Source organism: Engystomops pustulosus, chromosome 4, assembly GCF_040894005.1.
Source record: "Engystomops pustulosus chromosome 4, aEngPut4.maternal, whole genome shotgun sequence".
Classification (NCBI taxonomy): Eukaryota; Metazoa; Chordata; class Amphibia; order Anura; family Leptodactylidae; genus Engystomops; species Engystomops pustulosus.
Genome location: NC_092414.1, coordinates 58,290,609 through 58,318,489, shown reverse-complemented (window position 1 = coordinate 58,318,489; position 27,881 = coordinate 58,290,609). Strand labels below are relative to the sequence as shown.

General features: G+C 41.3%; 1 protein-coding gene across 3 annotated transcripts in view; it reads right to left on the bottom strand.

The window, feature by feature from the left end:
• P4HA2 (prolyl 4-hydroxylase subunit alpha 2) overlaps positions 1–22,506 on the bottom strand; it is a 48,727-nt gene extending 26,221 nt beyond the window's left edge. For 2 of the 3 annotated variants that reach the window (XM_072145990.1, XM_072145989.1), the window contains exons 1-7: positions 22,377–22,505; positions 12,842–12,951; positions 9,793–9,889; positions 8,539–8,690; positions 3,086–3,223; positions 1,271–1,510; positions 727–926 (exon numbers count right to left, since the gene is read on the bottom strand). In XM_072145990.1, the coding sequence (XP_072002091.1) occupies positions 727–926; positions 1,271–1,510; positions 3,086–3,223; positions 8,539–8,690; positions 9,793–9,889; positions 12,842–12,926 (912 nt within the window). In that variant the 5' untranslated portion in view covers positions 12,927–12,951; positions 22,377–22,505. Of the gene's footprint in view, positions 1–726; positions 927–1,270; positions 1,511–3,085; positions 3,224–8,538; positions 8,691–9,792; positions 9,890–12,841; positions 12,952–22,376 lie in introns of all 3 variants that reach the window. The other variant, XM_072145988.1, reaches the window with a different exon arrangement.
• Between the last annotated feature and the right edge of the window lie 5,375 nt (positions 22,507–27,881).

Below are 27,881 nucleotides of genomic sequence, written 5' to 3'. Positions count from 1 at the left end.
TTCCCCCAAACACCTCTATGCACATGTATCAGCTCGAGACAATGTTTATGTTCTCTTATTAGAGGCAATAGGCCACCAAAAGAAATCCACTGAAATTAAAAGAAGGATTAGGAAAGTTACACAGTTAAAAATTAAATATGTCTATCACATTGTCAGGCCTTTCTTTTTTCACCTTACTACTGGGTCACCTCTTTACAAATTAGATAGGCAACATTCATGTAAGCTGTATGGCCATCTATAGTTTAAGTTGTGTACATGGGGCCCATTTATGTACACAAGGAATGGTACAGGATGGTTTGTAAGTTACTAGTATCTTTAAGCTTTGTGAAGATTTAGTTACAAACTCAGGGATGCACTCCAAATAAAATCACTGACCTCTATATACTAGGTTATAAAGGAATACATTAGCTAAATTCTCACTCAGATTCTCATCTTTAGGCTGTATTCACACGAATGTATGCCCGCCAGGCGAGCATACGTTCAGCGTCGTGGAGAGGAGGACCCCTCCCATCTCCATAGAAATGCATGGCGCACAGACCATACTACAGGGAATGATAGGACCTATTTTTTATCTGTGTACGGAGCGGTACACATATGTCTCCTTGTGACCATTGCCGTCTATGGGGGACCTATGTACGGCCATAAGCTTGCTGCCGTACATACGTCCCCCATACGGTCATGTCAATGTAGCCTGAAGAACTGATCTTAAATTGGTTACCAAGTTACCATTCTTATTCCTTCTCCACGGCACAGGGCTTCATAAGTGTCACGCTCTGGCAGATAGTCGAGGGGTCTGGCGTAGACACCAGAGTTCGGCGTGGGAGGTTCCTTATCTGTAGTTGTGTTAATCTTTTCTTCAGATCTCTGCTTTTCCAGTAATCTCTCAAAATATCTCAAATTTGTTCCGGCACGATCATGGCTGGAATCTAGAAAAGCACAAGAAATAAGATAACAAAACCCTATTTCTTACATTTTGTAGACTGAAAAATATCATTGATAACCATTGGCCAGTGCTCCACATTTTTTCCCTCAGCCAAGGACAGAGGACTCTGGGTGACCAGATGAACATTGAAAGGATAACCTCTACAAGTAATATGTGCCAAATCAATATCGGTTATTTGGAAGAACTGTCCCAGAAACACAACCTTTAGTGTTGAATGACCTATAAAGCAGCAGTGGTATGCACACAATTGCCATTACAATGTGGAAATCAAGCAATGATGGAAAAACAAGGCAACCTCTAAAAGGATTCCAGCGAGTTTCCTCTCACCTAGTACTAGTAGTCTTCTTGTGAGCTCTACTGCCCTATGGATGTCTCCCAGCTGGAAAACAGTGTAACTGAGGTAGTCTAGAACATCCACTTTAGATATGGTGGACTCTTCTCCTTCATCGAGCAGCTTCAGAGCTTCCTGCATCCATAGAACAGTATGGTAATAGTCACCATCATTGTAGGCGATTTTCCCCATGCCAAAGCAATCATCCACAGATAAGGAGGAGACATATTTAGTGCCTAGAAGATAATACAGTAATAAATAAAGGTAACCCAGGGCAGTGATCAACCAGGTTACAATGACAGACCATACTTATAAAACATTGCTACCTTTGATAGAATTCATGCAAGACAAATCAATAAACACTGAAACTGAGTCCCTATAGTAAAATAAAAGTATACAGTGTTTTTTTTCTTTTACTTCCAGCTTTTGTTATCATGCATATATAAAATCATCTCTATATTCTAGCCTCTTTAATCAGACTTTTGGAAAATGGGAATTCCCTAGTGCTTGTCACATGTCCACTGCAGAATTTTTCTCCAAATCATACTTCTCTAGCTGCTGTGAGATTGGAGGGGGGTGGCTAAGGTAAGGGAATCAGCAGGACTGCGCTGTATCAGACTGAGCCATCTGCTGTGAGATGGAGGGGAGGGGGGGTGGCTAAGGGGGGGAATCAGCAGGACTGCGCCATCTGCTGTGAGATGGGAGGGGCATAGCTGAGAGAGTTTAGCTGCAGAACGTTCTAGAGCAGTGGTGGCGAACCTATGGCACGGATGCCAGAGGTGGCACTCAGAGCCCTTTCTGTGGGCACCCAGGCATTCACCCTAACACATAGTTTGACAGACAGGACTCGGGGCCGCCTCCTGCGGTCCAATACAGCCCAGGAAATGCCATGCTCAGCGCCATATTGAAGCAACATCCTTGGCTGCCAGGGCTACAGGAGAAACGAGAAAGTGTGGACAGAGAGAGATTATTTTTGGAGCTCCTGGTCTGGGAACCCGGATTCTTCCTTTACAGGGAAGCTACAATCCAAATTTCTCCATCATATTTCTATTATATTGGTGAACTCAGGACGCCAATATGATTGAAACCTGTGATATAGTAGGGGTCAATAAGTTACTGCTTAAATTTTCATGTTGGCACTTTGCAACATATATAAGTGGATTTTGGTTAAAGTTTGGGCTCTCTATCTCCAAAAGGTTTGCCATCACTGTTCTAGAGCTTGTGCTGGGGCTTGTGTATGAGTGAATAGAGGAAGTATATTTTTAGTAAATTCCTAAGGGTAAAATAATTTGAGTCTCTTTATCAGTGCAATAGGCAAAGAAAAAGTAAAATAGCTTTTAATGTACTGTACTTGTTACTGTATGCACCATTTATTCTGCTCCTCGATGGACTTTCTATCTGGGTGTTTTGCTATTCACTCATTCTTGCTTATTCTGGGAATGCACTATACCCAACATATAGTCTAGAAATTCATGCACTGTGTCATTGTGAATGTAAGGTTCGTAGTCCGTATTTTGTTTTCAGATTATAATATGCAGGTGGTATGTATTATTAAGGGCTATGAGTGTAGTTTTATAATGTTAGCTTAAATATGTGATACCTGCAGATTTAGGTTGTGTAAACTTTTTAAAATATGTGACAAGTTATTCTGCATCACAATTTGCATAAAGATCGAGGATCATTTGAGAAACTAAAATAGTAAGCCAAAGGGGGGGTGAATTCCATGTTTTGGAAAGCTTTAACTACTAATGCAAGTAACATTCAGCGAATAAAGAGCTTGTGTCATACGAGAAGTAGACTGCAGTACAAACCTGGCAATACTCCCCTTGCTATGACATCTGGATCAAGCCTGTAGGTGTCTTGTAGACGCATTAATGCCTTGGCTGCTCCAGTCTCGTCTTCTTCATTTGGAAAGAACTCCCTTTGTAAGGTGAGGTTTGCTATAAAGCCTAGAAGGATTAGAAACACAACCATGAGTCACACATAGGAACAATGTGGATAGGATGAGCAAGTCATGACATAAGGGGTGAAAGATTCAGGTCAGCAAACCACAGTCTCCCACATATGAGAGATAGACTTCATGGTACAAAAGGTTAATAATCTGTTAAAGGGGTATTCCAGGAATATGAACATCTGATACAAAAACCTAAAATGCTATAAATAAACGAATATAACAAAACTCAATGTCATTAGTCACAAAATGGAGCATAAATAGTTTGATTTTATGATTCACAAAATGTTATGGGCTTTCTAAAGTAGGCGGAGTTATCACCAAGATAGCCGCCAATGGTAATTCCTATAATCCTTCAGTTCTTAGTAACTCCTCCTCCATCTGCTCCCAGTAATGTAACAGACTGTCCTGACGTCTCACACAACACTGGTCATACTAAATGCACTGCAACCAACCTACTACAGCCAAACATAGTGGTGATCACATGACCATGAGGTGCAGGACATGTGACCAGCGGCCATTTCTCTCTTGCATCTGCTCCATGCGGATTAAATCAACGGACTGATTAATGGGCCAGTAGCATTTTAATTATGATTAACCCTTTAAAGACCTGGCCCTTTTTTGCTTATTCATTTCCATTTTTCACTTCCCACAATCAAAAAACTTTTTTTTTTTTTACACGTAAAGAGCTGTGGTGGCTTGTTTTCCGCGTAACAAATTACATTTCATAGTGATGGTATTGAATATTCCATGAGGTGTTCTGAAAAGCAGGGGAAAAAAATTCCAAATGCAGTGAAATTGGTGAAAAAAACGCATTTGCGCCAATTTTCCTGTGGGCTTAATTTTTATGGCTTTCACTGTGCACCACAAATGATACGTCTACTTTATTCTTTGGGTCAGTGCGATCAGAGGGAGACCAAATTGGTTTAGGTTTTGTAATGTTTTCATACATTTACAAAAAAAAATAAAAAATAAAACCTCCATCTTCTGACGCTAATAACTTTTTCATTTGGAGCTGTGGGTGGTGTCATTTTTTGCGATTTTTGATGAAGTTTTCAATGCTACCATTTTTAGGACTTTATGACCTTCTGATGAATTTTTATTGAATGTTTCATATTTATCAAAATGGCAAAAAAGTGCCATTTTCAGTATATATCAGTTCTAGGGAAAGGGAGGTGATACTGTATGCACCATTTAGAAAGTCCATCGAGGACCAGGATATCTGGGTGTTTTGCTATTCACTCTTAGAATATAGGAAGTGCTTATCCTGGGAATGCACTATAGCTGACATATATTCCCTAATAATATTAGTAAAAAAGTAAGGAAACTGGAAGGAGGTTATGAGGGAAGAAGAGGCCTGGGATTCCTTATTCCATGTAGTTTTCAGAAAATTCATATACTATACCGATTTCAGGGAAAGTTCTTTTAATGTGGGTTTCAATACACATTACATTTATTTGACATTTATCCAGAACATATATCAATTTCTGGCACACAGACAGCATTGTACCCCCAGGCAAATATAAACCACCAGTCCCCCAGCTATGCTAATAATCCTCCATAAATATCAGCAAAACAGTTAATAAGTGAATCGCCTTTAGAAATGTTTGAAAGCAATGCCGTCTGCTAAAGAAAACATCCATGTCTCATCATGTCTTGAACTTCACAAAGACCCGCGAGTGAATGTGAGACGACACTGGAACAACACCTTCAATTACTTGTGGATAAACTGATGTATGTCTGGAAGCATTATATCACACGTAGCATTTCTATAGAGGGTGCAACCTACGGTAGATATATTTTAATCTACATTATTTATGGTCAGTGGCAGAAGGAATGCTGTAACCTAATGAGCAATTATTTAACCCCTGTCCAGGTCAGTGTTTACAGTAGCTGCTTCTATAAATGAAAATCTGTGGAATCACTTAATATTTGAAATGTCAAAATTGTATTTTTTTTCCATGACATCTGAGGCTTTAACATTATAAAAAAAAAAATATGTTATTAAAAAAATTATTCTGCTTATAGAATTAGAAGACAAATATGCTCTTTAGCCACCCCCCCCCTCCTTTTTGAGGAGCCAGTAGTGTCAGGGGGCCATGGGTCATGGTTGTGTATTTGCCGCATGTTTGTAAGTGTCTTTGCTGTATGTGTGATCTGTATAAAAAAGCATGGGTGTACATGATACTGTATGTATGTGTGTATATCCTGTATGTATGTATGTATGTATGTATGTATGTATACATGGTATGTATATACTTGGGACAATTTATCAAGCTGTCTGAAAGTCAGAATATTTCTTGTTGCCCATGGCAACCAATCACAGCTCCCCTTTAAAATATTCATGAGCACTGGTCAAATGAAAGCTGAGCTGTGATTGGTTGCCATGGGCAACTAGAAATATTCTGACTTTCAGGCAGCTCGATAAATCTGCCCCACTGTGTGTGATTGTAATGCAATTATGTGAGTGTACACAATATCTTATGGGCTCAGACTCTCCTAGATACACCCCTGTTACGTCTCCTGTTCTGTGGCAAGTAGAAACACACTTCTATAAATCTGCTAACTGCACAGGGTATTTGCAAATAGGACGCTAATTTGTGAAGTGGTTAACAATGGTTATGGTGCTTTTTTTAACGCTGGGTTAGTCTTGGCTAATATGCACCTGCGTATTCTGCGCCAGCGATGGTGGGCTCCTTTCTGGGTGCAAATTCAGTGCCACTGTTGGTGGGACCCACTGTATGGGGTCTACTAAGAGAATTTCGATGCATCAGACAAACGATCCTTCTGTCGCCAAGTTTTTAAAAAGTATAAATTGGTGCACTTCTACATCTGTAAAAGTGACACCTGGTCTGTGAACTCTACAAGTCCTTGCATTCCATGGTAAATGATGCCTATAAACCAAGCTGTCCAATCCATAAAATAACAGATTTTACACAGTGCGACTGTCGAGCTTATAAAATACATCAATTCACATTGTGTCTGGATTCACTTATACTTGGAAACTAAGTGTATTAAAAGTCACATACAATGATCCAAGTTTACAAAGCTGCTTTTAATATTCTGGCGGTAAAATAAAAGTAGGATATGAAGGTCAGGAATTATCCCTGTGGTAAAGGATGGCAGGGGGAGGAATATTCCAGCCAATTGTCTCCAGAACATGATCTCACTTTTGGCTCTGTGGGTCTAACAGCTAAAGCAGAACGGGCTGCAGAGAAAACATGAGTATGGTCTATGTGAAAGTAATTACTGTAACTTCTCGCTGAAGACTCCAGCTCTCGTACAAGTGCTTCCAGCCAAGAGGAGATGGAACATGCATTCTTCTCTTCCATAAAACCCCTGGAGAAATGTTCCGTAATATTGCAGTAACATCATCCAAAAAAATCTGCCTTGTTTACTAGATGTAAAGAAGATATCATACAATTGGGTACTTTTAGAAACCTTACAGCTAATCTATTGGATTACTTGTCATGAGTAATAAACCACTATTTGGGCCATTATGTCATATTATTCAGCATTTTTAACAAATTTACCCAAGAAAGGCTCGCTTTCTAGGTAATCTAAGCTAGTGGGTGGAGACTAGTCTCCCGAAGACCATACAAAGAGAAAACAAGAGAATCTGCTGTGAATAAAGCACTTGGACTACATTCACATGTAGATCATAAAGTCAGTTAAATGCCTATCTCAGGGTGTGGTCACACGTGGCGCTTGTGTTACATTGGCCGGGGACTGACTTTGGCAAGGTCATATATACGCCTCCATGGAAACGCATGAGATTGGTAAACGGCACCCAGGGTGCTTACCTATCTCATGCGTTTCCTTGGAAATGCTTTTGTGCCATGGCCCATGCCCAGGTGTTGCACTTGTAAATGCAAGCGCCACATGTGACTGTACCCTTACAGAAGAGGATGGAAAAGAGACATACATGGGAAAAGATTTGTATTAGTAAACAATATTTCATACATTCACCTATACGGTTGATAAATGCCAATTAATTTACAGATGGAAATCACGTAAAGGGAAATGTATTTTTTGTATATAATTACTTACTATAGATGCAGCGCCGTCCACAGTAAAGCACCCACCGCCTTAAAGACACCCCCTAAATTACCAGTATAAAAGAAGCTGTCTACTTCTCACTCCATCCATAGTATTAAGCAGATAAACAAAATAAACACCAACAAAACCAAAGCTAAAATATCAAACTTCATGCTTCTGAACTAACCTCTGCCTTGTTTTAATCAGTCATGGGAGAGGAACAAGAAAACATGAAGGAAGTTTTGGACCTGTCAAATGACAGACAACAATAGAACCCAGTGAACCCTACTGACAAATCAGGATCCCATCAATGGGGCGACCAACAAAATCTGAATAAAGCTATATCTGAAAAAAAAAATGTTCTCTGTTGCTCTATAATGCTATTGACTGTGTGTTTTTCATTTATTCTGTAGAAAAAGAGATGAAGATATCCAGATGACTAATTCCTAAGTGTAGCAGAAAGTCATCGGGAGGACACATCTGTTCAGCGACGCTGCCAGGACAATGCCTAAATGAAGACTTCTTTAAAGGATGTGTGTGCCTTAAGGGGCATTTATTCTGCATGGGGGCAAATCATTTACATAATAAATCTTTATTAAACATTTTTCGTTTGTCTACAAGAGATGCTTCTTCACAAACCTTTCATATTTAGTATGGACACAGTCACCAGCCCCAAAAAGCTAACAACCATTCTGCAAACCTCTGGGAAGCCGAGTCTCTCAGCTATGTAGCCGTTTATGCATTATCAGTAATCCTGTATCTCAGTGCTTTTCCAGACTATATGGAAAAAGTTAGTCAAGCACCATCACTTCAAGTAGAAAACCCAACTAATTTGCCTGAGATGAACTCTTTGGGGGAAATTTATCATGTGTCAATGCCTGAGCACATGTAAAAGCCCCTCCCCCCTTGCGAGATACATCAGGAGGCTCTGCTTTGCCTGTATTAAAAATAAATTAATAATATCACCTTCAAGCCATATGCAAATAAGCTGTAAAGAGAGACTTTTTGCCTGGGATGAATTACTTTAAGATGCAGCATCTCTTCATACACACCTATCAGGTGCACTATTTGCCATCATATCAAATATGAAAATCACATCTTTCTAATCAAATCAGCTTAAGTCCCTCTCAGCTCATTTGCATATAAACTTGAAGGCATTTTTTAAGGGTAACAGGCGAGTTTTAATATTAAAAAAAAGAGAATGCTAGAAAGCAAATTTCATACCCCAGCCAAGGGGGGTGATAGGATTTAAAGCTACAGATCTGGACTTCCTACCCTTAGTTGAATCCTGGAGCACCATGTTCTCAAGTGACAGCCAGTCTGTATTCAGTCTCTTCACCAGCTTGTATGCATTGACTGGATGAGCCAGGTAACCCTCTGGATCAGAGGTCGATCTAGTTGTAAGCTCCTCTATCCGAGAGGCCCAGCTGAAAAAGAAGGACATAAGTAACGGAATTTATTTTCTACGTTTCCCAAAAAAGGCTCAGATGAGAGCTGTGTGTCCTGGCAGGCATAAGCTCCCATTATGATCAAGTATACGACAGTATGTTAATCTCTAAAATTGCATAAATCAACTACGTAAAAAGCTTAAAGATTCTTTGTACGGCGTTAGCCAGTGTTAAAATGGATGAAAGTCCTCAGTTTTTGATACCTTTTATTGGCTACCTAAAAGGAAAAAAGACAGAAAAGATGAAAGGACCGAAGTAGTCTCGAAAGCTTGTAACTAACATCAACCTTTTTAGGTAGCGAATAAAAGGTATCAACAACTGAGGACTCTCAACTTTCTATTAAATATACAGTGAAAAAGCTGAAGAAAATGAAATATTTCCATGCATAAAAATGTTACATGGCTAAATATTATATAGAATTTATAGAAGTTTTGTGCAAAAATGTATCTGCTATGGATCAGGAGATGCAGCTCTCTTCATGTTCAATGTTACAGTAACACTGCTCATACTAACCTGGTATAACATTTCTATGTTTAAGAAAAAGAAAATTTATGCTCAACATCCGGACATCTATAGCTACAGGATAGGAGATAAGTGCCTTACCGATGGGACCTCTACTATTAAGAACAGGACTCCTGTGTCTCTCCTTGAAGGTGTAGATTTACACACAGTCTCAGACAGATGAAAAAACATGGTCATTGAGAGAAACACAAGAACCCATTCTAAAGACCAGTAGGGGTCCACCAACACGCATCTCCTCCTATGCATACAGGATGTGAGTCTTTAGAGGTCCACAATGGTCAAGTTTGTTACTCTATTGGGTAACTCAATGGCCAGTGTTATATTTCCCTGAAGCAACCCCCCAACCACATCAGAAATAACAGATTTCCAATGCTTGTGGTCTATATATTCATATACCTCGTGTATCCTCCTCTTCCCCATAGACTGTAAGCTCTTGCGAACGATGCCCTCACTCCAATTGTTCCATATGATTCCTATTGTTCCGTATGTTTGTATAGGTCCCGTATGATCTGTAAAGTGCTACAGAATATGGTGCTATATTATTATTATTATAATATACCTTTTAATTTTAGAAAGACGTTCCTCTTCCTCCCGAATGTACTCTTTTAGGGACTGTACTAGGTCTCTTTCCTTGTAAATTAGGTCTGTCATCTGGCCTACAAAGGAAAGAAATAGATGGTTCGTCAAAGAACGGACAAATCGACAACTATAATTCAAATCTCCTGGTTCCTCCTCCACTAAGCAGTCTCTGTGAGACAACCCTTATAACCACATAAGAAATCCATACAATAATTATAACAGTATATATTGCTTCAGTGCAGCTTTGCCATTACGTAATGAACTCCATGAAACACTTGGGATTCATTTATCAGAGTCTGTACGCCAGTTTTCTGGTGGGAATGTAGAGGGACATGAAGGGAGCAGTATCCGGCAGCGGAATGAGCCGGTATGGAGAGTACCTCCCCTTTGCCTCCACACTCGCTATAACCTGCAACCGGTCTAGCTGAACAGTCGCTGGTTAATAGCGCAAATCTATGCCAGGAACAGCCTGGTGTACAATTGGGGCTGCAGAACATAGAAATTATGTAGCACAAGTTCAGCTACAATCCGAGCAATACTGTGTTTGAGGATTAGATCAGTAGCACAAATCCTTAATCCATCTTCGTGGCTTTCTACAGTTTAAAGCGGTCATCCTAGTTAAAACAACTATTCCTTGTATAGTATTCGGTCCCCCACGAATCAGAAAAATGAGTGTTCCCAATACCCAAGTGAACCGTGCAGCAATGTACATGTGCCAGCACAGGCATTTTATGAAGGTGATGGAGAATTCTGCTTGACTCTTAGAAACTAGTGGAGAAAAGAAGAGCTCATAATAAAGCTCCACTGGAAAACTTGGCTCTCATGATCACAAGGATCCATATCTGTTATCCTGTGAATAGTGGATGTGTGCTAGTGGTATAACGTCTTTATGTAAAATGTAGTAGCTTGGTGTCTAGGTTGTTAGGTCACTAAATGGCTCAGAAAAAGTACTCTGGATCTCATTTTTTAAATATATATAACACATACATACACATATATAAAACGGAAAAGGATGAGCACAGCATAAAGAGGATGTTTAGCTTGATCCCTTTAAATGTCAAGCCCTATCATTTATGACCATAAAAAAACATCAATTTTTATTTTTAGAGCCTTGATGAGAACAAGATAGCTCTAAGAAATCTTAAAAATGTATTTGAAGACAAGAAAAGAAACGTGGCAAGGAACCGGAAAAGCTTCCATTCACATACTGCCAATTATATGCCCATGGCATGTAACAAAAGGAAAACAGATGCCACAGTAATTGAAGGCTACATCTGAATGTCGACCAACTCACCTCCCACTCAGCTAACTGTAGAAATCAACTGAATTGCTACATTAATGCATTTAATAGTAAGAATGCATAGAGCAAAAACTGCATGCAGTGGCACAGTGATTAAAGGAAATCTACCATCTAAATAAACCATGGACACTTACTCATAGACCGAGACTGTGGTAATCTCATATTATTTATCAATTGCGTTCTTCCTTTTAAAAACAACTTTTACAATTATGCTAATGAGCAATGAACCCCTCTGTGCTGTAGCTACAAAGTAATGCTTTTACATTGTAATGACAAAGGAAGGAAGCCATAGATAACAAATATAAGATTACCACAGTCACGGTGCCTGGATCTATGAGTAAGTGTCCCTGATTTATCATGATGGATTGTGATAGATTTCCTTTAAATAGAACCAGGTCACCCACACATGTTACAGTTCCTATCCTATTAGTGGAGGGCAGTTGTGTTCCAGTGATGCCCATGGATCATTTCTGCCACTATTCGTGAAAAACAACTTTTATTCCATCTCATTGCATTCTTAAGATCCAGTCAAGGAGGCGGGGGAACTCAGCCACACAGTGAAGCTGCCCTACCGCAAATCCGCCCATCACATTTCTTACCCTGCCTGTACTCTGGCAATGTAATCCTCCTCTTTGGAGTTCTCATGCATGGCGCCTGCAGAGCTGGCACTGGTGTTCTCCACTTTTTGGGCTTTTTCCAAACTATTCATCTCTTACAACTCTGGGTGTGACTGCTCTTAGACAGTTACCCTTTCATCGTAATTACGAGGCTACCCAAAGACTCCCTGATGATTAAGGTGGTGGCTGCTCTGTAAAATTACAGTCGGTATACAGGCTAGATTTCACAGACTGACTATAGTGCAGTGGACAGGACTCCCATCGTCTGGAAATATTTGGAAAGGGACATCAGGCAGATTTCAGTGAGGAGAACAGAAAGTCTTTCATGTGGACCTCACCCAAAAATCCTGTGTATCCAGATCCCCGGTACGCAGATTCCTGTTCTTGCAGTGCCCTCTTTCTGCATATGCACTGCCACATAAATCTTCCTGCTGTGCAAACATTGGGGTACATGTATCTTAAGTATGGCTATGTGCACTTTTTTTTTTGTATTTTTCTGCTGGTCAGATGCATCTTAGTGGTTTTTCCTTATTAATATATGTGGCTTTTCAGAAGTTTAGGTCTCTTATGAGCAAGGTTTTTTTTTTTACTCCAATTGTTCCATATGACTGTTTGGACTCTATATTGTAATATTATATTTGTATTTGTCCCCTATCATTTGTACCGCACTGCAGAATTTATTGGCCATTTAAATTGATTATTATTATTATTTTTGAAAAGTCTTCAAAAAGTTGTCAACAGCTAATTCCTACCCCTGGCAGGTGGCAGGTGTTTATTTGTGCCAAAATTTGGAGACAATGAAGGGAAGTTATCTTAGGCACAACAAAAGATTCTAGAGGGCACATGCCCCCAAAAAAGTCGCTAATAGAGAAGAAAAAGTCAAGCCAAATATTAAATGTGTATCATTTTCTGCCACAATGTTCTGAAGTAAGAAAATGGACATACAGGTACCAGACTTTCCAGGAGAGTTGGGAAGCATGTATTACATCTGATGGAATTTTTTCTTCACAAAAGGGGCTTCCCAGGTTTACGATTTCTAAGGGACAGAATATGTAGAGAACTGCCCACAGGGGAGTTGAATATCACTATAACCTCTAACAGAAGGTACATACCTATTGATGTGAAAAATTCAGCTTGAACTTGCCATTGATGCCAGACGCTGGTGAGGAGCATCACGATTCCAAGAAGAATCTTCATCTTTATATATTACAAAACATTCAATCTGAAGAAGACAGAAAAAGGTGTTTAACATATAGGTTAAAGTTATATGAGAACCAAAACCGCATGGTATGACCATCTACGACCTTAAATTTATCCATTAGCTCATTGAACTAGGTGATGCTTCAGGTAACTTGTAATGTACCTACCCACTGCTATACACAATGGCTCAGTAACTCAATCTTACTAAGCATTTATTAGCTGGATGTACAGTCACGTAGAGGAGCAATGCATCATGGAATATTGCTTGCCCCCGGGAGACAAATTCTCTTTCTATCAGACTTCACAATAACTTGTCAGAACAAATATATCATGCGCAGCAGATGAGTAAACGGGAGTCTGGCCAGCATGGCAGATCTATTTCCACATGGCAGAGAGGCTCCATTTGCCAATGCTTAGTATTATGGCTTTCCTAGAGGAACAGTCACAATAATAATTGCATAGCATCTTAAAAGATAAATATAATATAGAGGCAGTCCTTTGGGTTACGAACAAGATAGGTTCTGTAGGTTTGTTCTTAAGTTGAATTTGTATGCAAGTCTGATTCTCAAGAACCAAGATTAACGATAAAGCTTCATTGTAGACACCTTTAATAACTGTTTAATAACTGTTAATAGCTGTTTATTGTAGCCTAAGGCTAAGGCTACATTCACACAGCCGTATGGGGGCCGTATACATGGCTGACATATATACACAATATATATATATACATACATCCCCCATAGACGGCAATGGGCGCACGGCGCCATACGGGAGCGGTACGGTGCAGCACACACATGGCACTGTACTGTTCCATAGCTGGGAGAAAGATAGGACATATTCTAATTTTCCCCATAATACGGCGCCGTTCGACATATATATCTATGGAGTGGGGCGGGGTGAACCCCCTCCTCTCCCAAATGCAGTTGTGTGAATGTAGCAATTACAAAACATCAAGAGGTCCGTTTGTAACCAGGGGTCGTCTGCAAGTCGAGTGTTCTTAAGTAGGAGACCGGCTATATGTATAATTTATTTGGGTCCATCCAAAACACTGCCTGAACACACATTCTGAAGATCACCACGGAAGGTGCATCCTGCTAATCCCCACCACGACAACAGCGAATATCCTCAGGTTTTTGTGCAAGTTACACCACAATTCTCATGGGACTCTGGAGTCAGAGGCAGTGACCATTTTGGTGGAGTTGGAATTTGGGAAATTGAGGAGTAGAAATTTGGCTTACCAACTCCACTGCCATGTATATAAAGAATATAGTTGTCATAAAAGAGGTTAAGAGAAACTTCTAGACTCTGTGTGGCTTTAAAACACAACAATAATTGTAAGAAATTTCCAAACACCAAAATGAAAGTGTTTAGTAATTATGGGCTAGAAAAGATGTAGAGAAAGTGACATTAACATATTGTTATCTGGTGCTAACAACATTTTTAGACCAGGCCCAGCTCTGTTCTCTTACTTTTCCCCTGGGTAAAAGTCAATCATAGGGCTGAGTGGACTCTGTGATCTCATCCCCAATGAATGCATCACTAGTACTTAACTTATTGCAGCCAGTGTCTGAATGTTCCTACAAGAAATAAGACAGAAAGAAGGAAATCCTTCCTCATTCTATGCCGTACCCTATACTTTATCATTAGATTATAGACCATGTAACTGAAGGCAGAGCACGTGGCATATACCGTGTATCAGACTCTATAGCTCAGAGGCTTGCCTCATTCATGACTGGCTTTATTCAGTTTTCAGGAGGTTGATGAAGTTCAAGCAGAACACAGACACTTTAGACGGGCGTTCCCCTCCCCCTATATACACATACTTTCTGCCAGAAAGGAACATGAGGACCATAAGAGAGTTCAGATTGAGCTGAAGAACCACAGCTTTATAACATACAGCTAGAAAGCTTGAAGGGTTGTCCCAAGTATCCCCAGTACACAAAATAAGGGAGAACTAGCTGATCCTACTGGTGGGACCCCCAGCTCTGTAGGGAACAGAGATCCCTATCTCACTAATGGGTGAAACAGCAGGACGAGCATGTGAATATTGGAGCAATCGGAGACAGACGAGCCCTGTGCTCAGTCATCTCCATCACTTCAATAGAAGTTGAATGGACCAGTAGGGCGACACTCGCCCTGCAACGGGATTATAAGTAACCAAATACTTTATAAATACTATAGTAAGCAAACTCAGACAGCAGAATGAGTGGGTAAATATTTGGCCAGCACCTTTATTTATTACATTACCTAAACAGCTTTGTAAGACCTTTTAATATGAAACAAACTTTATTAAAACTTCAGAAATCAATAATAGATTTAGCCATAAACTCAAACCACTATTTATTTAACAAATGACAATTCACCTGCTGGTACATAAAATCAAGGACATGACATAAAATACTAATTTACGAAGAAAAAAAAAGGGGGGGGGGGGGCAACACAGTCCAGATGTCCAGATTTTAAGGAAATAAGGTCAGTGAGCAGCACAGCACAGCGTTATTTAAAGAAAACCTCGGATATGTGACACAAACAAAGGGAACTCTTCCCCCAGCGACAGGTGCCCATTGGCCCCAAGGCCCCATCACTTAGAAATGCTACCCTCCTGGCAGTATTCTAGCCAGGGCGGCAGCGGCTTTCAGGCGGCAAAAATTCCTGCCTAAACTAATTGTGAGGTAAAGTATAGATGTCTAATAATCCCATACTCCATACACTCCACCTATTAGTGAGAGCACCCGGACCCTCACTGATCAGCTAGTTATCCACTATCTTGTGGATACATGGGACGACCTCTCTAAGGCAGTGTGCACGTTTTGCACTTGGTATGGGTTTTGAAACCCAATGCAGGTGGAACGGGTGAAACTCCACCTTATTCGTCTATGTGTTTAGACATAAACACCGGTGTCCGCCAAATAGCAACACGTGTTTTGACTTTCAATAAAACACATGTTGCCTTGGTAGAGTGGTCGAGCTGCGTCATCCTAATAATCCGTGATGCTGCCAGCTACGCCACTACAGTCAGCGATGGGCTCCAGTGCTGACAGGCCCCTGTGTCAGCACATCATCACTACATCAGCAGGTGCACAGTGTAAAGTGACTGGGAGTGTCAGGGATCTGTGAGTGAAGTAAGAATTTTATCATTTGAAGTATCAGAGCGCAGGTTCCCTTCTACTTTCTGTATTGAAACAAAATTAGTGTAGCAGCCTGCATCTTTTCCCTATTGTAACGGAAGGCAACCTTCCATACATGGAAGTCAAAGTGGGGTGGAAAGAGATCATTCCCTCACAGTTTTCTAAAATGAAGAGTGTAATGGACACCTCCGGCATTGGTGTGACCCGAGTCTCAGGCTGTGTACACATGTTGCATTGGGATGTGAAGGGGCCGAGCCCAATTGCACATGCATGCAGTTTTACGTACGGGTTTTTGTTGAAACGATGAGGCCGAGCCCCTCCCAGTTTTGTATAAATTGCATTTTGAGATGCAATTGTTACAGAACGTGTGATCGCAGCCTCACTTGTGGAGATAATCCTGCCATACTGTTTGCAAGTCACCCCACATTGGCAACAGATTAGATATTAGCAGCGTGTAATGAACTGTCTGAATTAAGAGCGGCCTGGCGCTACTGGTGACAAGTGCAGATCTCCAGGTTTTTGGGAAGTTATGTGTCACAACTGTCAGATATTTGTAATGTATAAAGAGAAACTGTATCATCTGGCTTGGTGACAAAAGGTAAGAAGATAACCAGAACTGCCCTACACTGGATCAAGGCAAGGGTCTCCGTTTTTAATATTTTTTCTTGTCTTACTGGCAGTGGTGATGGTTGTTTTGAGAAAGGGAAACCATTGGACACTAAGCTTTCCTTTTGCACAGCTGTTAACATACTGAGTCCCAACACCCCAAAAGTCTAGATAAACATCTATCACTTACAAGACACTGACGTGATATGTAGATCAGTATTTAGCATTACTAAATCAAAAGAAAGTATAGACGGTCCGCTACTTAAGAACACTTGACTTACAGAGGACCCCTAGTTACAAACGGACCACTGGATATTAGTAATTTACTGTACTTTAACCTTAGGCTACAATAAACACCTATAAAAGTTATCACAGGTGTCTGCAATGAAACTTTATTGTTAATCCTGATTCTTATGACAACCCAACATTTTTAAGATCCAATTGTCACAAAGACCAAAAAAATTCTGGCTGGGATTACAATAATAAAATATACAGTTCCAACTTAAATACAAATTCAGCTTAAGAACAAACCTACAGACCCTATCTGGTACGTAACCCGGGGACTGCCTGTAATGGTAACGTATATCTTCTGATGCTAAATGTGCAACTGTGAAAGCGGTCTTATAGACAAAATTATTCTCTCATAACATAAATTTGCATGAAAACACATAAATCAGCAAAAGTATAACTGTACCAGCCTTAAAGCAATAAATATTTGGCTTCATGAGCTGGAATTTCATGATTCTGCAATGACCTTGATTTTACCTATTCTGGATCTCCTGCATCAAATATCTACAACCATCTACAGAGAAAAAAATAAGACAGCGAAAAAACCAAAATGGGTTTATTTTCAAAGAGGAAATTGAGTTAAACCTCTTAGGCCCAGTACATATTTGGAATACTGATACTTATTCTTTAGACTTTCCCATAGACTCAAATAAGCATATTGTGTAGTAGAACTAGAATTTATTATTTGAACCATATCGTAGACTCCAAAACATGGATTTTAACTGTAAACACCTGATTCATCCCTTAATATTATGTAAAAAGAATAATAAATTATATAATTTAGTTTTTTCAGAATTTTTGTGTAACACTAAAGAATAGGGTCTTGTTCAGAAGATCTCTGCCATGGAGCGCTGTGTGGGTTAGTGAGGCCCCTGGATCCTGTTCATGTAAATACTGGAGACGGCACTGACATAAAACATTACTGCGGAGGGAAATTCTCAGGGTCTGGTCAGTGCTGTCAGCGAGTGAGAAGATTCATCTGTTACTAGCAGATGCAGGTACAACTCTGCCTTGTATGGAAAAAGGTTGTTCCGGGCACTTCAAGTGCTTTATTAATACGTTAAAAATCTTTGTGACCAGAATTTACAGAAATTGCTGACACAGTTCTGGCTAACAATCACCCCAAGTTGTAGCCAATTATAAATGCCTGAATGTCGATTGGTACAGATAATGTAGAGCTCCAACCTAAACCCAAGTCAGAGGGAACTCAAATGGCAAAACCAAGAACCATTTAAACACTTATCTACCATAAAACAGTCACTGCAAGAGCAAAGAAGCCACCTTCTGAGCCAATGTGGAGTCAGTCTGTATTTCCGGACTACTTGGCTGTCTCTAAATAAAGCTGGAGTGTCTTGTTTGTACTGTTCGCAATCCTATCTAAGTAATAACCATCTGTGAAACATAAGCTGCCTGCATCATCTATTTCCCAGCCAAGAGCCATTTATCTCTGCTAATAATTACAGCCGGAGAAATTATAGAAAGTTTTCTAAGAAACAGAACAAAGCATAGAGAGTGTACCACAAAGTGTGCGTACCCAAAGTGAAGTGTACCCGAGAGAGGACAAAGTGTGTGTGCCCAGAGTATAGTGTACCCAAAAAAAACGACAAAGTGTGCGTGCCAAAAGTGAAGTATTCCCGAGAGAGGACAAAGTGTGCGTGCCCCGAGTGAAGTGTACGTGCCTAGGGTGATGTGTACTTACAAGGAGGACAAAGTGTGCGTGCCCAAAATGAGGTGTACCTTCGAAGAGGACAAATTGTACGTGGCCAAAGTGAAGTGTACCTAGAAAGAGGATGGAGTGTGCATACCCACAAAGAGTGAGCCCGACAGGTCCAAAAAGCACATGAAGATTACCCATAAGGAGAGCAGGCCGCACCACAAAGAGGACGATGTGTACTCACAAAGAGAGTGATGTGAACCTACAGAATTAAGAAAATCCACAAAAAAGATGCAGCATGACTCACTAGAAGGCCTGGAGATTTAGTAGATGAAGGGCCACATTTATCACTTGTTTTTTCTGTTGTTTTTGCACCTTTTCGTTCAGGCGCACCGTTTTTGCGCCATTTTTGCGATTAAACGTCAAATTAGCCGCGCAGCAAAAATAACCACCTTTCCCTCATCTATCGTTCAATTCCAGATGTTTTGCTGCGCCTAATGATATTCATCACGTGCGACTTTTGCATTTAGGCGCAAAAACGGGCGCAAAAACACTCCAGCCCGAAGGTGGCGTTATCTGAGAAGAAAGCACTGAGCCCCTTTGCAGAAGAGCTCATTTCTAGCAGCAGAGCTCAGCCAGACACTGGAACATATAATAGACACACTACATACACTGCAGACACTAGTACAGATAATAGATACATTACAGACAGGAGCTGCAGACTATTTACAGTTCATCACCTTCTATTTACAAAATATTCTGCAAAACCTGAGCTCAAAGCAAGAGCAAGAGAAGTTTGCACAAGTTTGCAGAAGCTTGCAGAATGTTGCAGATACTGCAAACAAGTGTCCCCCATGTAATTCTGCACAGTGTCTGAGGGGGATACTGTGCAGAATTACAGGGGTGCAGCAGGAGACCAGCACTGGGGGATCCCCTCCAGGAGAAGCCACTGCTGAGGAGGTAACTGGGTGCTGGGTGTCACACACCTGGGTGCTGCTGTGAGTGTTATCTTCATTCTGGGCTGCGGGAGAAGCAGAGAGGAGCTTGTAGCAGGATCACATGTAAGTGCCCGAATCTAACATTGCGCCTAAACTGCGCCTAAACTGTGTTAAAGGAAAGTGATTAATAAGAGGCAGAAAATATACTTATCACAGATGGTTGTAGCTTGTGATAATTCTGGCAAAACAGTGCGCCAGAATTTAGGCGCAACTACTACACTTAGGCGCACAAAAGTGATAAATGTGGCCCGAAGAATAGACAAAATTGGGAGCATCTTAGTAGCCTTTGGCCTAATTTTCACAGATCAGAGATCAAGTCTTATCAGAGATAAGATATTCTGTGGATACAATAAAAACTTCTGATAACCATTGATCCAATATTACAAGTATAAATGTCTAGATAGTTTATGTACGAGCCCCTTATTAGATGCCTCAGTCTTGTGGGTGTACTACAACTATAAATCTAAGCAAAGCACAACGGTGACAGCTCTAAAGAAAAAACAAAAAAAAAACAGCATACTTTCCCTGTTTTGGCTCAATGCAATGTGGGGACCAAAAGCCCCAGTAGGGTTTGCACACTCTACATTTGTTTTTTTGTGTCTACCCTGCCATAATAATAAATAATAATAATTCCTTTATTTATATAGCACACACACAGATTACGCAGCTACTGAAGAAAATCTACCACTAAAATCAAGTATGATAAACCAGGGGCACTGACAGATCCAGGCACCGTGATTATTGTAGGAATCTTTATATATTATTTATTTATAGAGCACCATCAATTCTATAGTGCTCTATGCACTAATCAATAAGGGTCTCACAGACATTATTAAAATACAAAAACAAAACTACAGTGATCAGGAGACAAGTGGAAGGAGGACCTTGCCCGTGAGGGCTCACAATCTTTGTTCATGGCCTCCTTCCTTCTAAAATCAACTTTTATTATTATGCTAATGAGCCAGAAGGGCTATGGGCGTGTTACAGAAGCCCTCTATGCTTTGGCTTTTATACTGCAGCAGCACATCTCAGTCTCACCCTCCCTGTGCACTACATGTAATCTCGGCAGCAGTGAGTACACATTGGGAGAGGGATGTGCTCCTTCAGAATGTAGCAGCCTGTGAATTTGCTGCATGGAGGGGCTCAGATAAAAAAAAACCATAGCACATCAGTCTTATTAGCATCGTTTTAAAAGTTTATTTTAGAAGGAAGAAGCCCATGAATAACACATATAAGAATATTACCACAGTCACAGTGACACAAAGTGCCCCTAGTTTATCATGCTGGATTTTGATGGAAGATTTCCTTCAAGATCCTAAAGAGGTCAGGCATATTTATGAATGGGCGGGACTAGGAGGCTGTGACTACCATATGAAGCCCAGTTACCGCCAGCCTACGGCGTGGGTGTGGTGGTCCGGGGAAGAAGCAGCTCCTCGAACCGCTCCCTCATGAATACGCTTGGACTGCTGTAAGCTCAGTTCTGAGGCTATGGCGCTACAGTGTCTGCTAGCTTTATCGGAAGATTCAGATAAAGTTTAACACTGCTATTAATGTGGTAGCGCTAGGAGCTGCTTACTAGAGCATTTTTTTAGGGTGACAGGGTGTTATTCTTTAAGCCACTAATGTAGCCAGGATTTGATGTTAAACCAAAAATAAAAAATGGCCACTTCCAGATTGGTGGAGCGGTGATCCCACCATACAGTGGGCTGTAAAGGATACCAGGACTGTACCTGAAGGACTAGCCCCATGGAAGAGCTGAATACTGAATGTGTATGGGGCAGCTTCAGGGGAGCACAGCTGTTGTAGGACGGATTCTTCCTGTCAATCTCTGGCAGCCACTTATCTCCTTGGATGCACTGAAAGCAGCACATTCCTGGAGGAGTCACAGCTGATAGCTCCTGGCTAAGTGATGGTTACTCTGCCTTCTTCTTAGAAGTATTAAGTACGTGGACCTTTCACCACCCCCACCAAATATTTGTATAACTTAATAGGAGTTGCTCCACTGGTTCCAGAACAGCTGGAGTGTTTCATCTCACCCCCAGCATTCCCAAGAAAATCAGTGTCAATGTTTTTAGCTTTCTGTTGTCAGATGAGCGGCATCCACCTGACAGCCCAGAGCCTATCCGATATAGATTCAGTACTCAATACAATAACTACCCCCCCCCCCTCTATAACAGCTACAATCATCCAAAGTGTTATTACAGCATATATTAGACGAAAAAAATGACTCTCCTCTGCTCATTTGCATATGGCTTACTTTTTATATGTAAATGGATGAGATGTCACAAATGTCATACTCAACATGAGTGGACTGCTAGTTAATGGGGTAAAACCTGGTGACATGTTCTCTTTACAATCTCAGCCTCCTTGCTGTGTGTATACTTCGCTGGCCCTGGGAAGTGAAGCTGTAAGATGTAGCATCACACCTGTATATAGATGACAGCAGGTAATACCTGGCTATATCCTCTCCCTCCGATTACTGGTGAGGCTGTAAGGGACCAATGTGACACCTGACAAGTCCACATGTCTAATGTCAACCTGCTACATGCATCTATGTATACGGTTATGGGCACATTCACACTGTGAATGTCATGTAGTGTGAGGACTGTCCGTATCCCTGCAGTACAGAAGGGAGCACAGCCGCACAACTTTCTAGCATGTTCCAGCACAGTCACTCTCCATCCAGTGCTATCACCCTCCAATGCAGTGCAGTGCCCCTCCCTTCCAGGGATCCTCCAGTCCAGTGCACTACCCCGTCATGCCCTGTACTTACCGCAGCGCAGAGGTCACAGGTCCGGCGGTGCCAGGCGTCTCACAGCTGACAACAGCACATACTATGGCAGCAGCAGACGGGGGAATCCCTCCTTCCCTGGTGCCCGCCCCGGATCACGTGTCATCCGGCCCCGCCCCCCCTGGTGCGGGTCGTGCAAGGGCTCACGCAGCAGCTGGAGCGGGCACATACTTGTCGCTGATGTGTGTACAGATGTGTGCTGCCAGCATGGAAGTGTATCCTCTCCTATCCCCTCCTCCATGCGCTACCTTGTTACACACAGAGCAGTCACTTGTGCAGCTGACTATATAGAATAAGATCTGTATAGAATAACATCTGTATTAAAAAAAATCGCATGGTGTGCATAGACATGATCCCCGTGCAACAGCAGAGACAATACGGATTGAGGGGACACTAAACCCCATTATTCTATTAGTGCCTGTGGTTGGTTTAGCCTCCCAAATCGCCCTCCCAGCTAAAAGTGTGTACGAACAGTTTGGTGAGGTTTGCTATATTCCTGGAACACTGGCTCCAACATAAAATCATGAATGTAAGCCCCCTTGCACTGCCTGTAAGGGGGAATGTAAGCCTGTATTTTGTGAGACAACCTGCGCTCACCACACCGTGACCGCCATAGGCGTCTAAGGGAATGGATATCCGCCATATCCCTCTTCCCTGACATCTACTACTACAAGAGGCAGAATACAATAAATCCTCCGCCTCTACATTCACCTATTCTGCAGACTATTATAGAAAAAATGTGGTACCTTTCCGTTCTAAAATATCGGTACTCACAGATACGGAGACTGTCTTTATTTTTAGCTTTAGCTCAACGTCCTCAGTCTTCAATAATCAGAAGAACATTGAAGTCCCCTTATGATGTTGGTGCTTCGGCAAGGCGTCTCTCCTAAGCGTCTCGGAGGCGATCGGTAGCTTCTGTGCTGCTGCCTATTCCTCCCGCCGGGGAACTCCGTTTCCTCCACACTCGTTTCTTGGTCGATTATTGTTTTTGCAAGCACAGGGTACCATATTGTTGTTTACTACTACAAGAGGTAGCGACCTTGTGTCCTTGTCACAGCAAAGATCCCTGTGCAGGGGTTAAAGGAAGACTTGGAGGGGCGTTTATCAAGGTTTGTACTGATGGACTATAAATGTTGATAAAGTCGAAATTTGTGGTACAAGGCACAATTTTTCCCACTTACGTCACCCCAACATTAACTACAGGCACATTAACTATAGCATAACCAGCAATCCCCTGGAAACTTTAACAACTTAATTGTCTTTTTCCGGGAGTCATAAAGGGTATTTCTTCTCACGTGATGCCTTTCTATGGCGGCGCATCAGAAGAAAGTTTCGGGACATCGGGTTCTGCAAGTGCTGGTGTCGGGCTGTGACAGCATAGCCCAGACCCAGCACTAACACACTAGCAAGTGTATTGCAGTGTAAGGGCTTGAACAAGCGATCGCATGAACACTCGTTCAAGCCCAAGAGTGGAAAAGTTAAAAATGTAAAAAAAAACATAAAAAATCTTTTTATAATTATAGAAATAAAATAAAAGCCCCATAAATCCCTCAGTTACATATAAAATGCAAATAAATGTATAGAAAACACAAAAAAGTACATATTTGGTATCACCGTGTCCGTATTAATCTGTATAATAAATCTTAATATTGAATCCGTTCGTTGAACAATGTAAAAAAAACACGAAAAACTTCCCGTAATATACAATTTTCCATCAAATACCATCACTAAAAATGTTCTAAAAAGTGATCAAAAAAAGTTATGCACTCCAATATGATACGACTGAAATTAACAACTCTTTTCACAAAAAATAAGCCCTCAACCAGATCTGTCAACAGAAAAATACAGAAGTTATGCCACTGAAAATTTGTTGATAGTAAAAAAATGTGATTTCCTCCAATATTGGTTTTGCTCAGCAAAATTGTGCAAAGGTAAGAAAAACTAGACAAATGAGGTATCACCGCAATCGTAGTGAACCAGCGGGGGGAAAAAGTGCTAAAAATCCAAAATAATAATTGATGATTTTGTTTGTGTCCCCCTTTAAATAGTTAATAAAATCTCATGAAAAAACTGTAGACCCCCAAAATGAATTATCTATACAGTGTATCTCACCTGCAAATAATAAGCCCTCATATGTTTGCATTACCAAAAAAAATTTAATTTATAGCCTGTACAATACAAATCTGCTGTGAATGGCACTGCTTTCATCCTATGCCCGGTTGTGCGCCCGTACAAAAGTTTACCACCACATATGGGGTGTCGATACACTCGTGAGAAATTGGGCATCAAATGTTGCAGAGCATTTTATCAATTTACTCATTATGAAACTGTCAGTTTTGGCCTACATGAATGTATTTTCCCCCCAAAATTCAAAAGTTTCTAAATTCCTCTATTCCGGTCTTTACGTTATTGGGGCACATTTACTATGGGCCATGCGCTGCACTTTAGTCAGAATGTGCATGTTCTTCATGGCTTGCACATTTATTTAAGAAGTGTGTGTGCTGGGATTGCGTCGTTCGCGACCCTTTTGTGGCACTGCTGCGCTGGCCTCCATGCGACACAAATTAGGGGGGGGGGGGCGCCGTCGGACAGTCCGACTGATTTGGACCTACGAGCGCTGTATCTGACTTTCAAATTGTGTCACATGCCCTATGTTAAAGGTGCACCACAAAAAGATGGTGAACTCTGTCAGACAAGTGCGGGGAAGCGACACATTGATGAATTCAGGTGGACAAAGCACTTTTAGTAATTTCGAGTGACTTTGTAAGTAAATGTGCCCCATTGTGTGAGGTTTAGTATTGATGTTTGAGGTGACAGGTTCCCTTTAAGCAGCTATGCACAGATCCTGCTGTTTCTATGATCTAACCGCATTCATGTTGCACTACATATATGGACAGTTAAACACCCTGAACATCGGCAGCCAATTACTGCCTGATGCCAATGTTTAATCCAACTTTTGCTTATTAGAGTGAGGTACAGGATGACACATATATGAGCATACAGTGTGATATGTCCAAGCCCTCCATTGTAGGGATATGTTGGAAATCTACCTGACATATCCTTACCTCAGGTAGCAAAAACGAGATGTGAACGTAGACTGAAAAGAAAAATACCTTATTCTTTTGGTGGGGGCCCCTTTAAAGGGAAAGAGGTTCGCGCCCCGGGAGTTCTCCCTATAATCCGGCCCTGCTCATACCAACCCCCACGGTGGTCCAGAGGGTCCACAGACTCTTCCCAAAGAGACTCTCCACACTCCCTGGAGTGTAACATATTTTTTGTGGAGTTTATATCTGATTGGCCAGAAATTCTATGTGCTACAAGATCACTTAGATTCAGTTGTGATATGTAGAGCATGGAGTCTTGTAGTTCCATAGGTCTGGTCATAACAGCTGTATGTGAAGTGCTAAATATTATTATGGGCGACAGATGAGGCCAAAGCACATCTGCTATGAAGGTATGTTTCACTCATGGTGCAGGAATGGTTTCAATAAAGGAACAAAGTTTGGCCTTTGTGTTCTAAAAATATTTCAGTCCACATCTGCTATGAAGTCATCATAGGGCTAAATCACTTGTATTTCTCAACTCAAGATCTTAGCAATATAATGTACAGACCACTATCCTGATGATTATATCCACAGCTAAAATGGAATAAGCTTTTTTTTTTTAAGAATCCCCCCATTTCTTACAATTGAAACATCTAAAATGCTGATTGTTGCTCTGATTCACTTTCTAAACTCACTCATCTCCAATCTATTCTTAATGCACCAACCTGTCTTTCAGACCAAATGCTACACAGATGCCTCCAGTCTGTGCCGGTCACTACACTGGTTGCCCGTCTCCTACCAAATACAGTTTAAAATAATAACCCTTATTCACAAAGCTCTTCATAATGCTGCTCCCCCCTACCTCTCCTCTTTCATCTCAGTCTATCGCCCAAACCATGCTTTTCGATCTGCCAGTGATCTTAGATTATTCTCTTTGTCAGAGTTCAGGGTCAGTGGACCCCCTGGACCACTGCGGGAGATGGTACTAGCTGACACCTGGGACTGGATTATAAGTGGCACCTGGTCTTCACCAGAGCCCACCACAAAGAGGGATCGTCTTGCTGTGGCAGGGTGCCACCAGATCATTCCACTAGCCTGCGGTGGCAGCCAAGGTCAAGGTACAGAATCAGTGTTCAGGCTCAAGATCAGGCATGCAGGCGGCAGAGATGCAGAGGTCAAAGGTCAGATCCGAGGTCACAATAGGAGATCAACGCAGAATGGGAACAGGAAGGTCACAGGAACAACGCTGGGAAGCTTTCTCTAGGACAATGATCGCAAATATCTGGTGGGGAATGATGGGAGCCACCAGTCTTTATGGAAACCCGGAAGTGGCCAGCGCCAATCAGCGGTGCACTGGCCCTTTAAATCTTCGAGTAGCGGTGCGCATGTGCCCTAGGGAGCGGGAGCTCATATGGCCTAGCCTGGATAGGTGCAGGGTCGTGGAAAGGTAAGTGAGGGCCAGTGAGAGGGGCACAGGCGCACCCGCGATCCGTGAAATGGATCGCGGGGGCACCCATGACACTCTTCCTTAATTTGAACCTCCCACTCACATTTCCAGGACTTCTCCCGAGCTTCACCAATTCTCTGGAATGTCCTATCCGGACTATTACACTAATACCAAAATATGCTATTAAAACTCATTCTTTTTAGGCAGGTCTATCTCATTCCTTAACTGCATGAAACTTAAACTCTCTCTTTACTAACCCATCCTGTGTCCTTCTCCTGTCTCTGGCAAACAACAGATACCAAGCTACAGGCTTCACTCTTTTTACCCTCATTGACTCTAAGTTATTGCAAGCAGGGCCTTCACTCCTAAGTTCCTTATTTTATCACTCTAATTTCTTATTTTCTTTGTATATTTCCCTCATGATTTGTAAAATGCTGTGGAATATGATGACGCTTTATAAATAAAGATTATTATCATTCCTTAAAACTGCGTTTTTTCCGTCGGCCACGCCCCCGATTTCTGTCGCGTGAAATCCGATCGCCTTACCACCATAGATTCCTTATGTACAGCTCTATGTGGGCCCTCCCAGAAACTCTGGGCCCTGGCACTTGCACAGGTATGCTCAGTGCTGGTTCCAACCCTGGTATAAATATAAGGAAATTTCATTTTAAAAATATATAAAATTTCCTAGAAGTAGCCACGTAAGAGCCAGCATGAATTCACTTGCCATTCCTTTTTTTTAAGATGCAGATGTATTTCATATGGTTACAGATAATAATCAAAAGCTCATTTGCCTTTATACTTTATCATGAGTTATGATTTATCATATATAACATCTGTATGTTAAACACAAAAGGCAAGATAAAAGACTCAGGATTCCCCCTCCGGTTCCACATCACCTAATGCACTTATTGCTTTTGTCTTTAAAACTGTCCTGGCCAGATTTATAGAAGAAAGACTCAAAGGAAAAAGTGGATGTTACATAACATGCTGGAA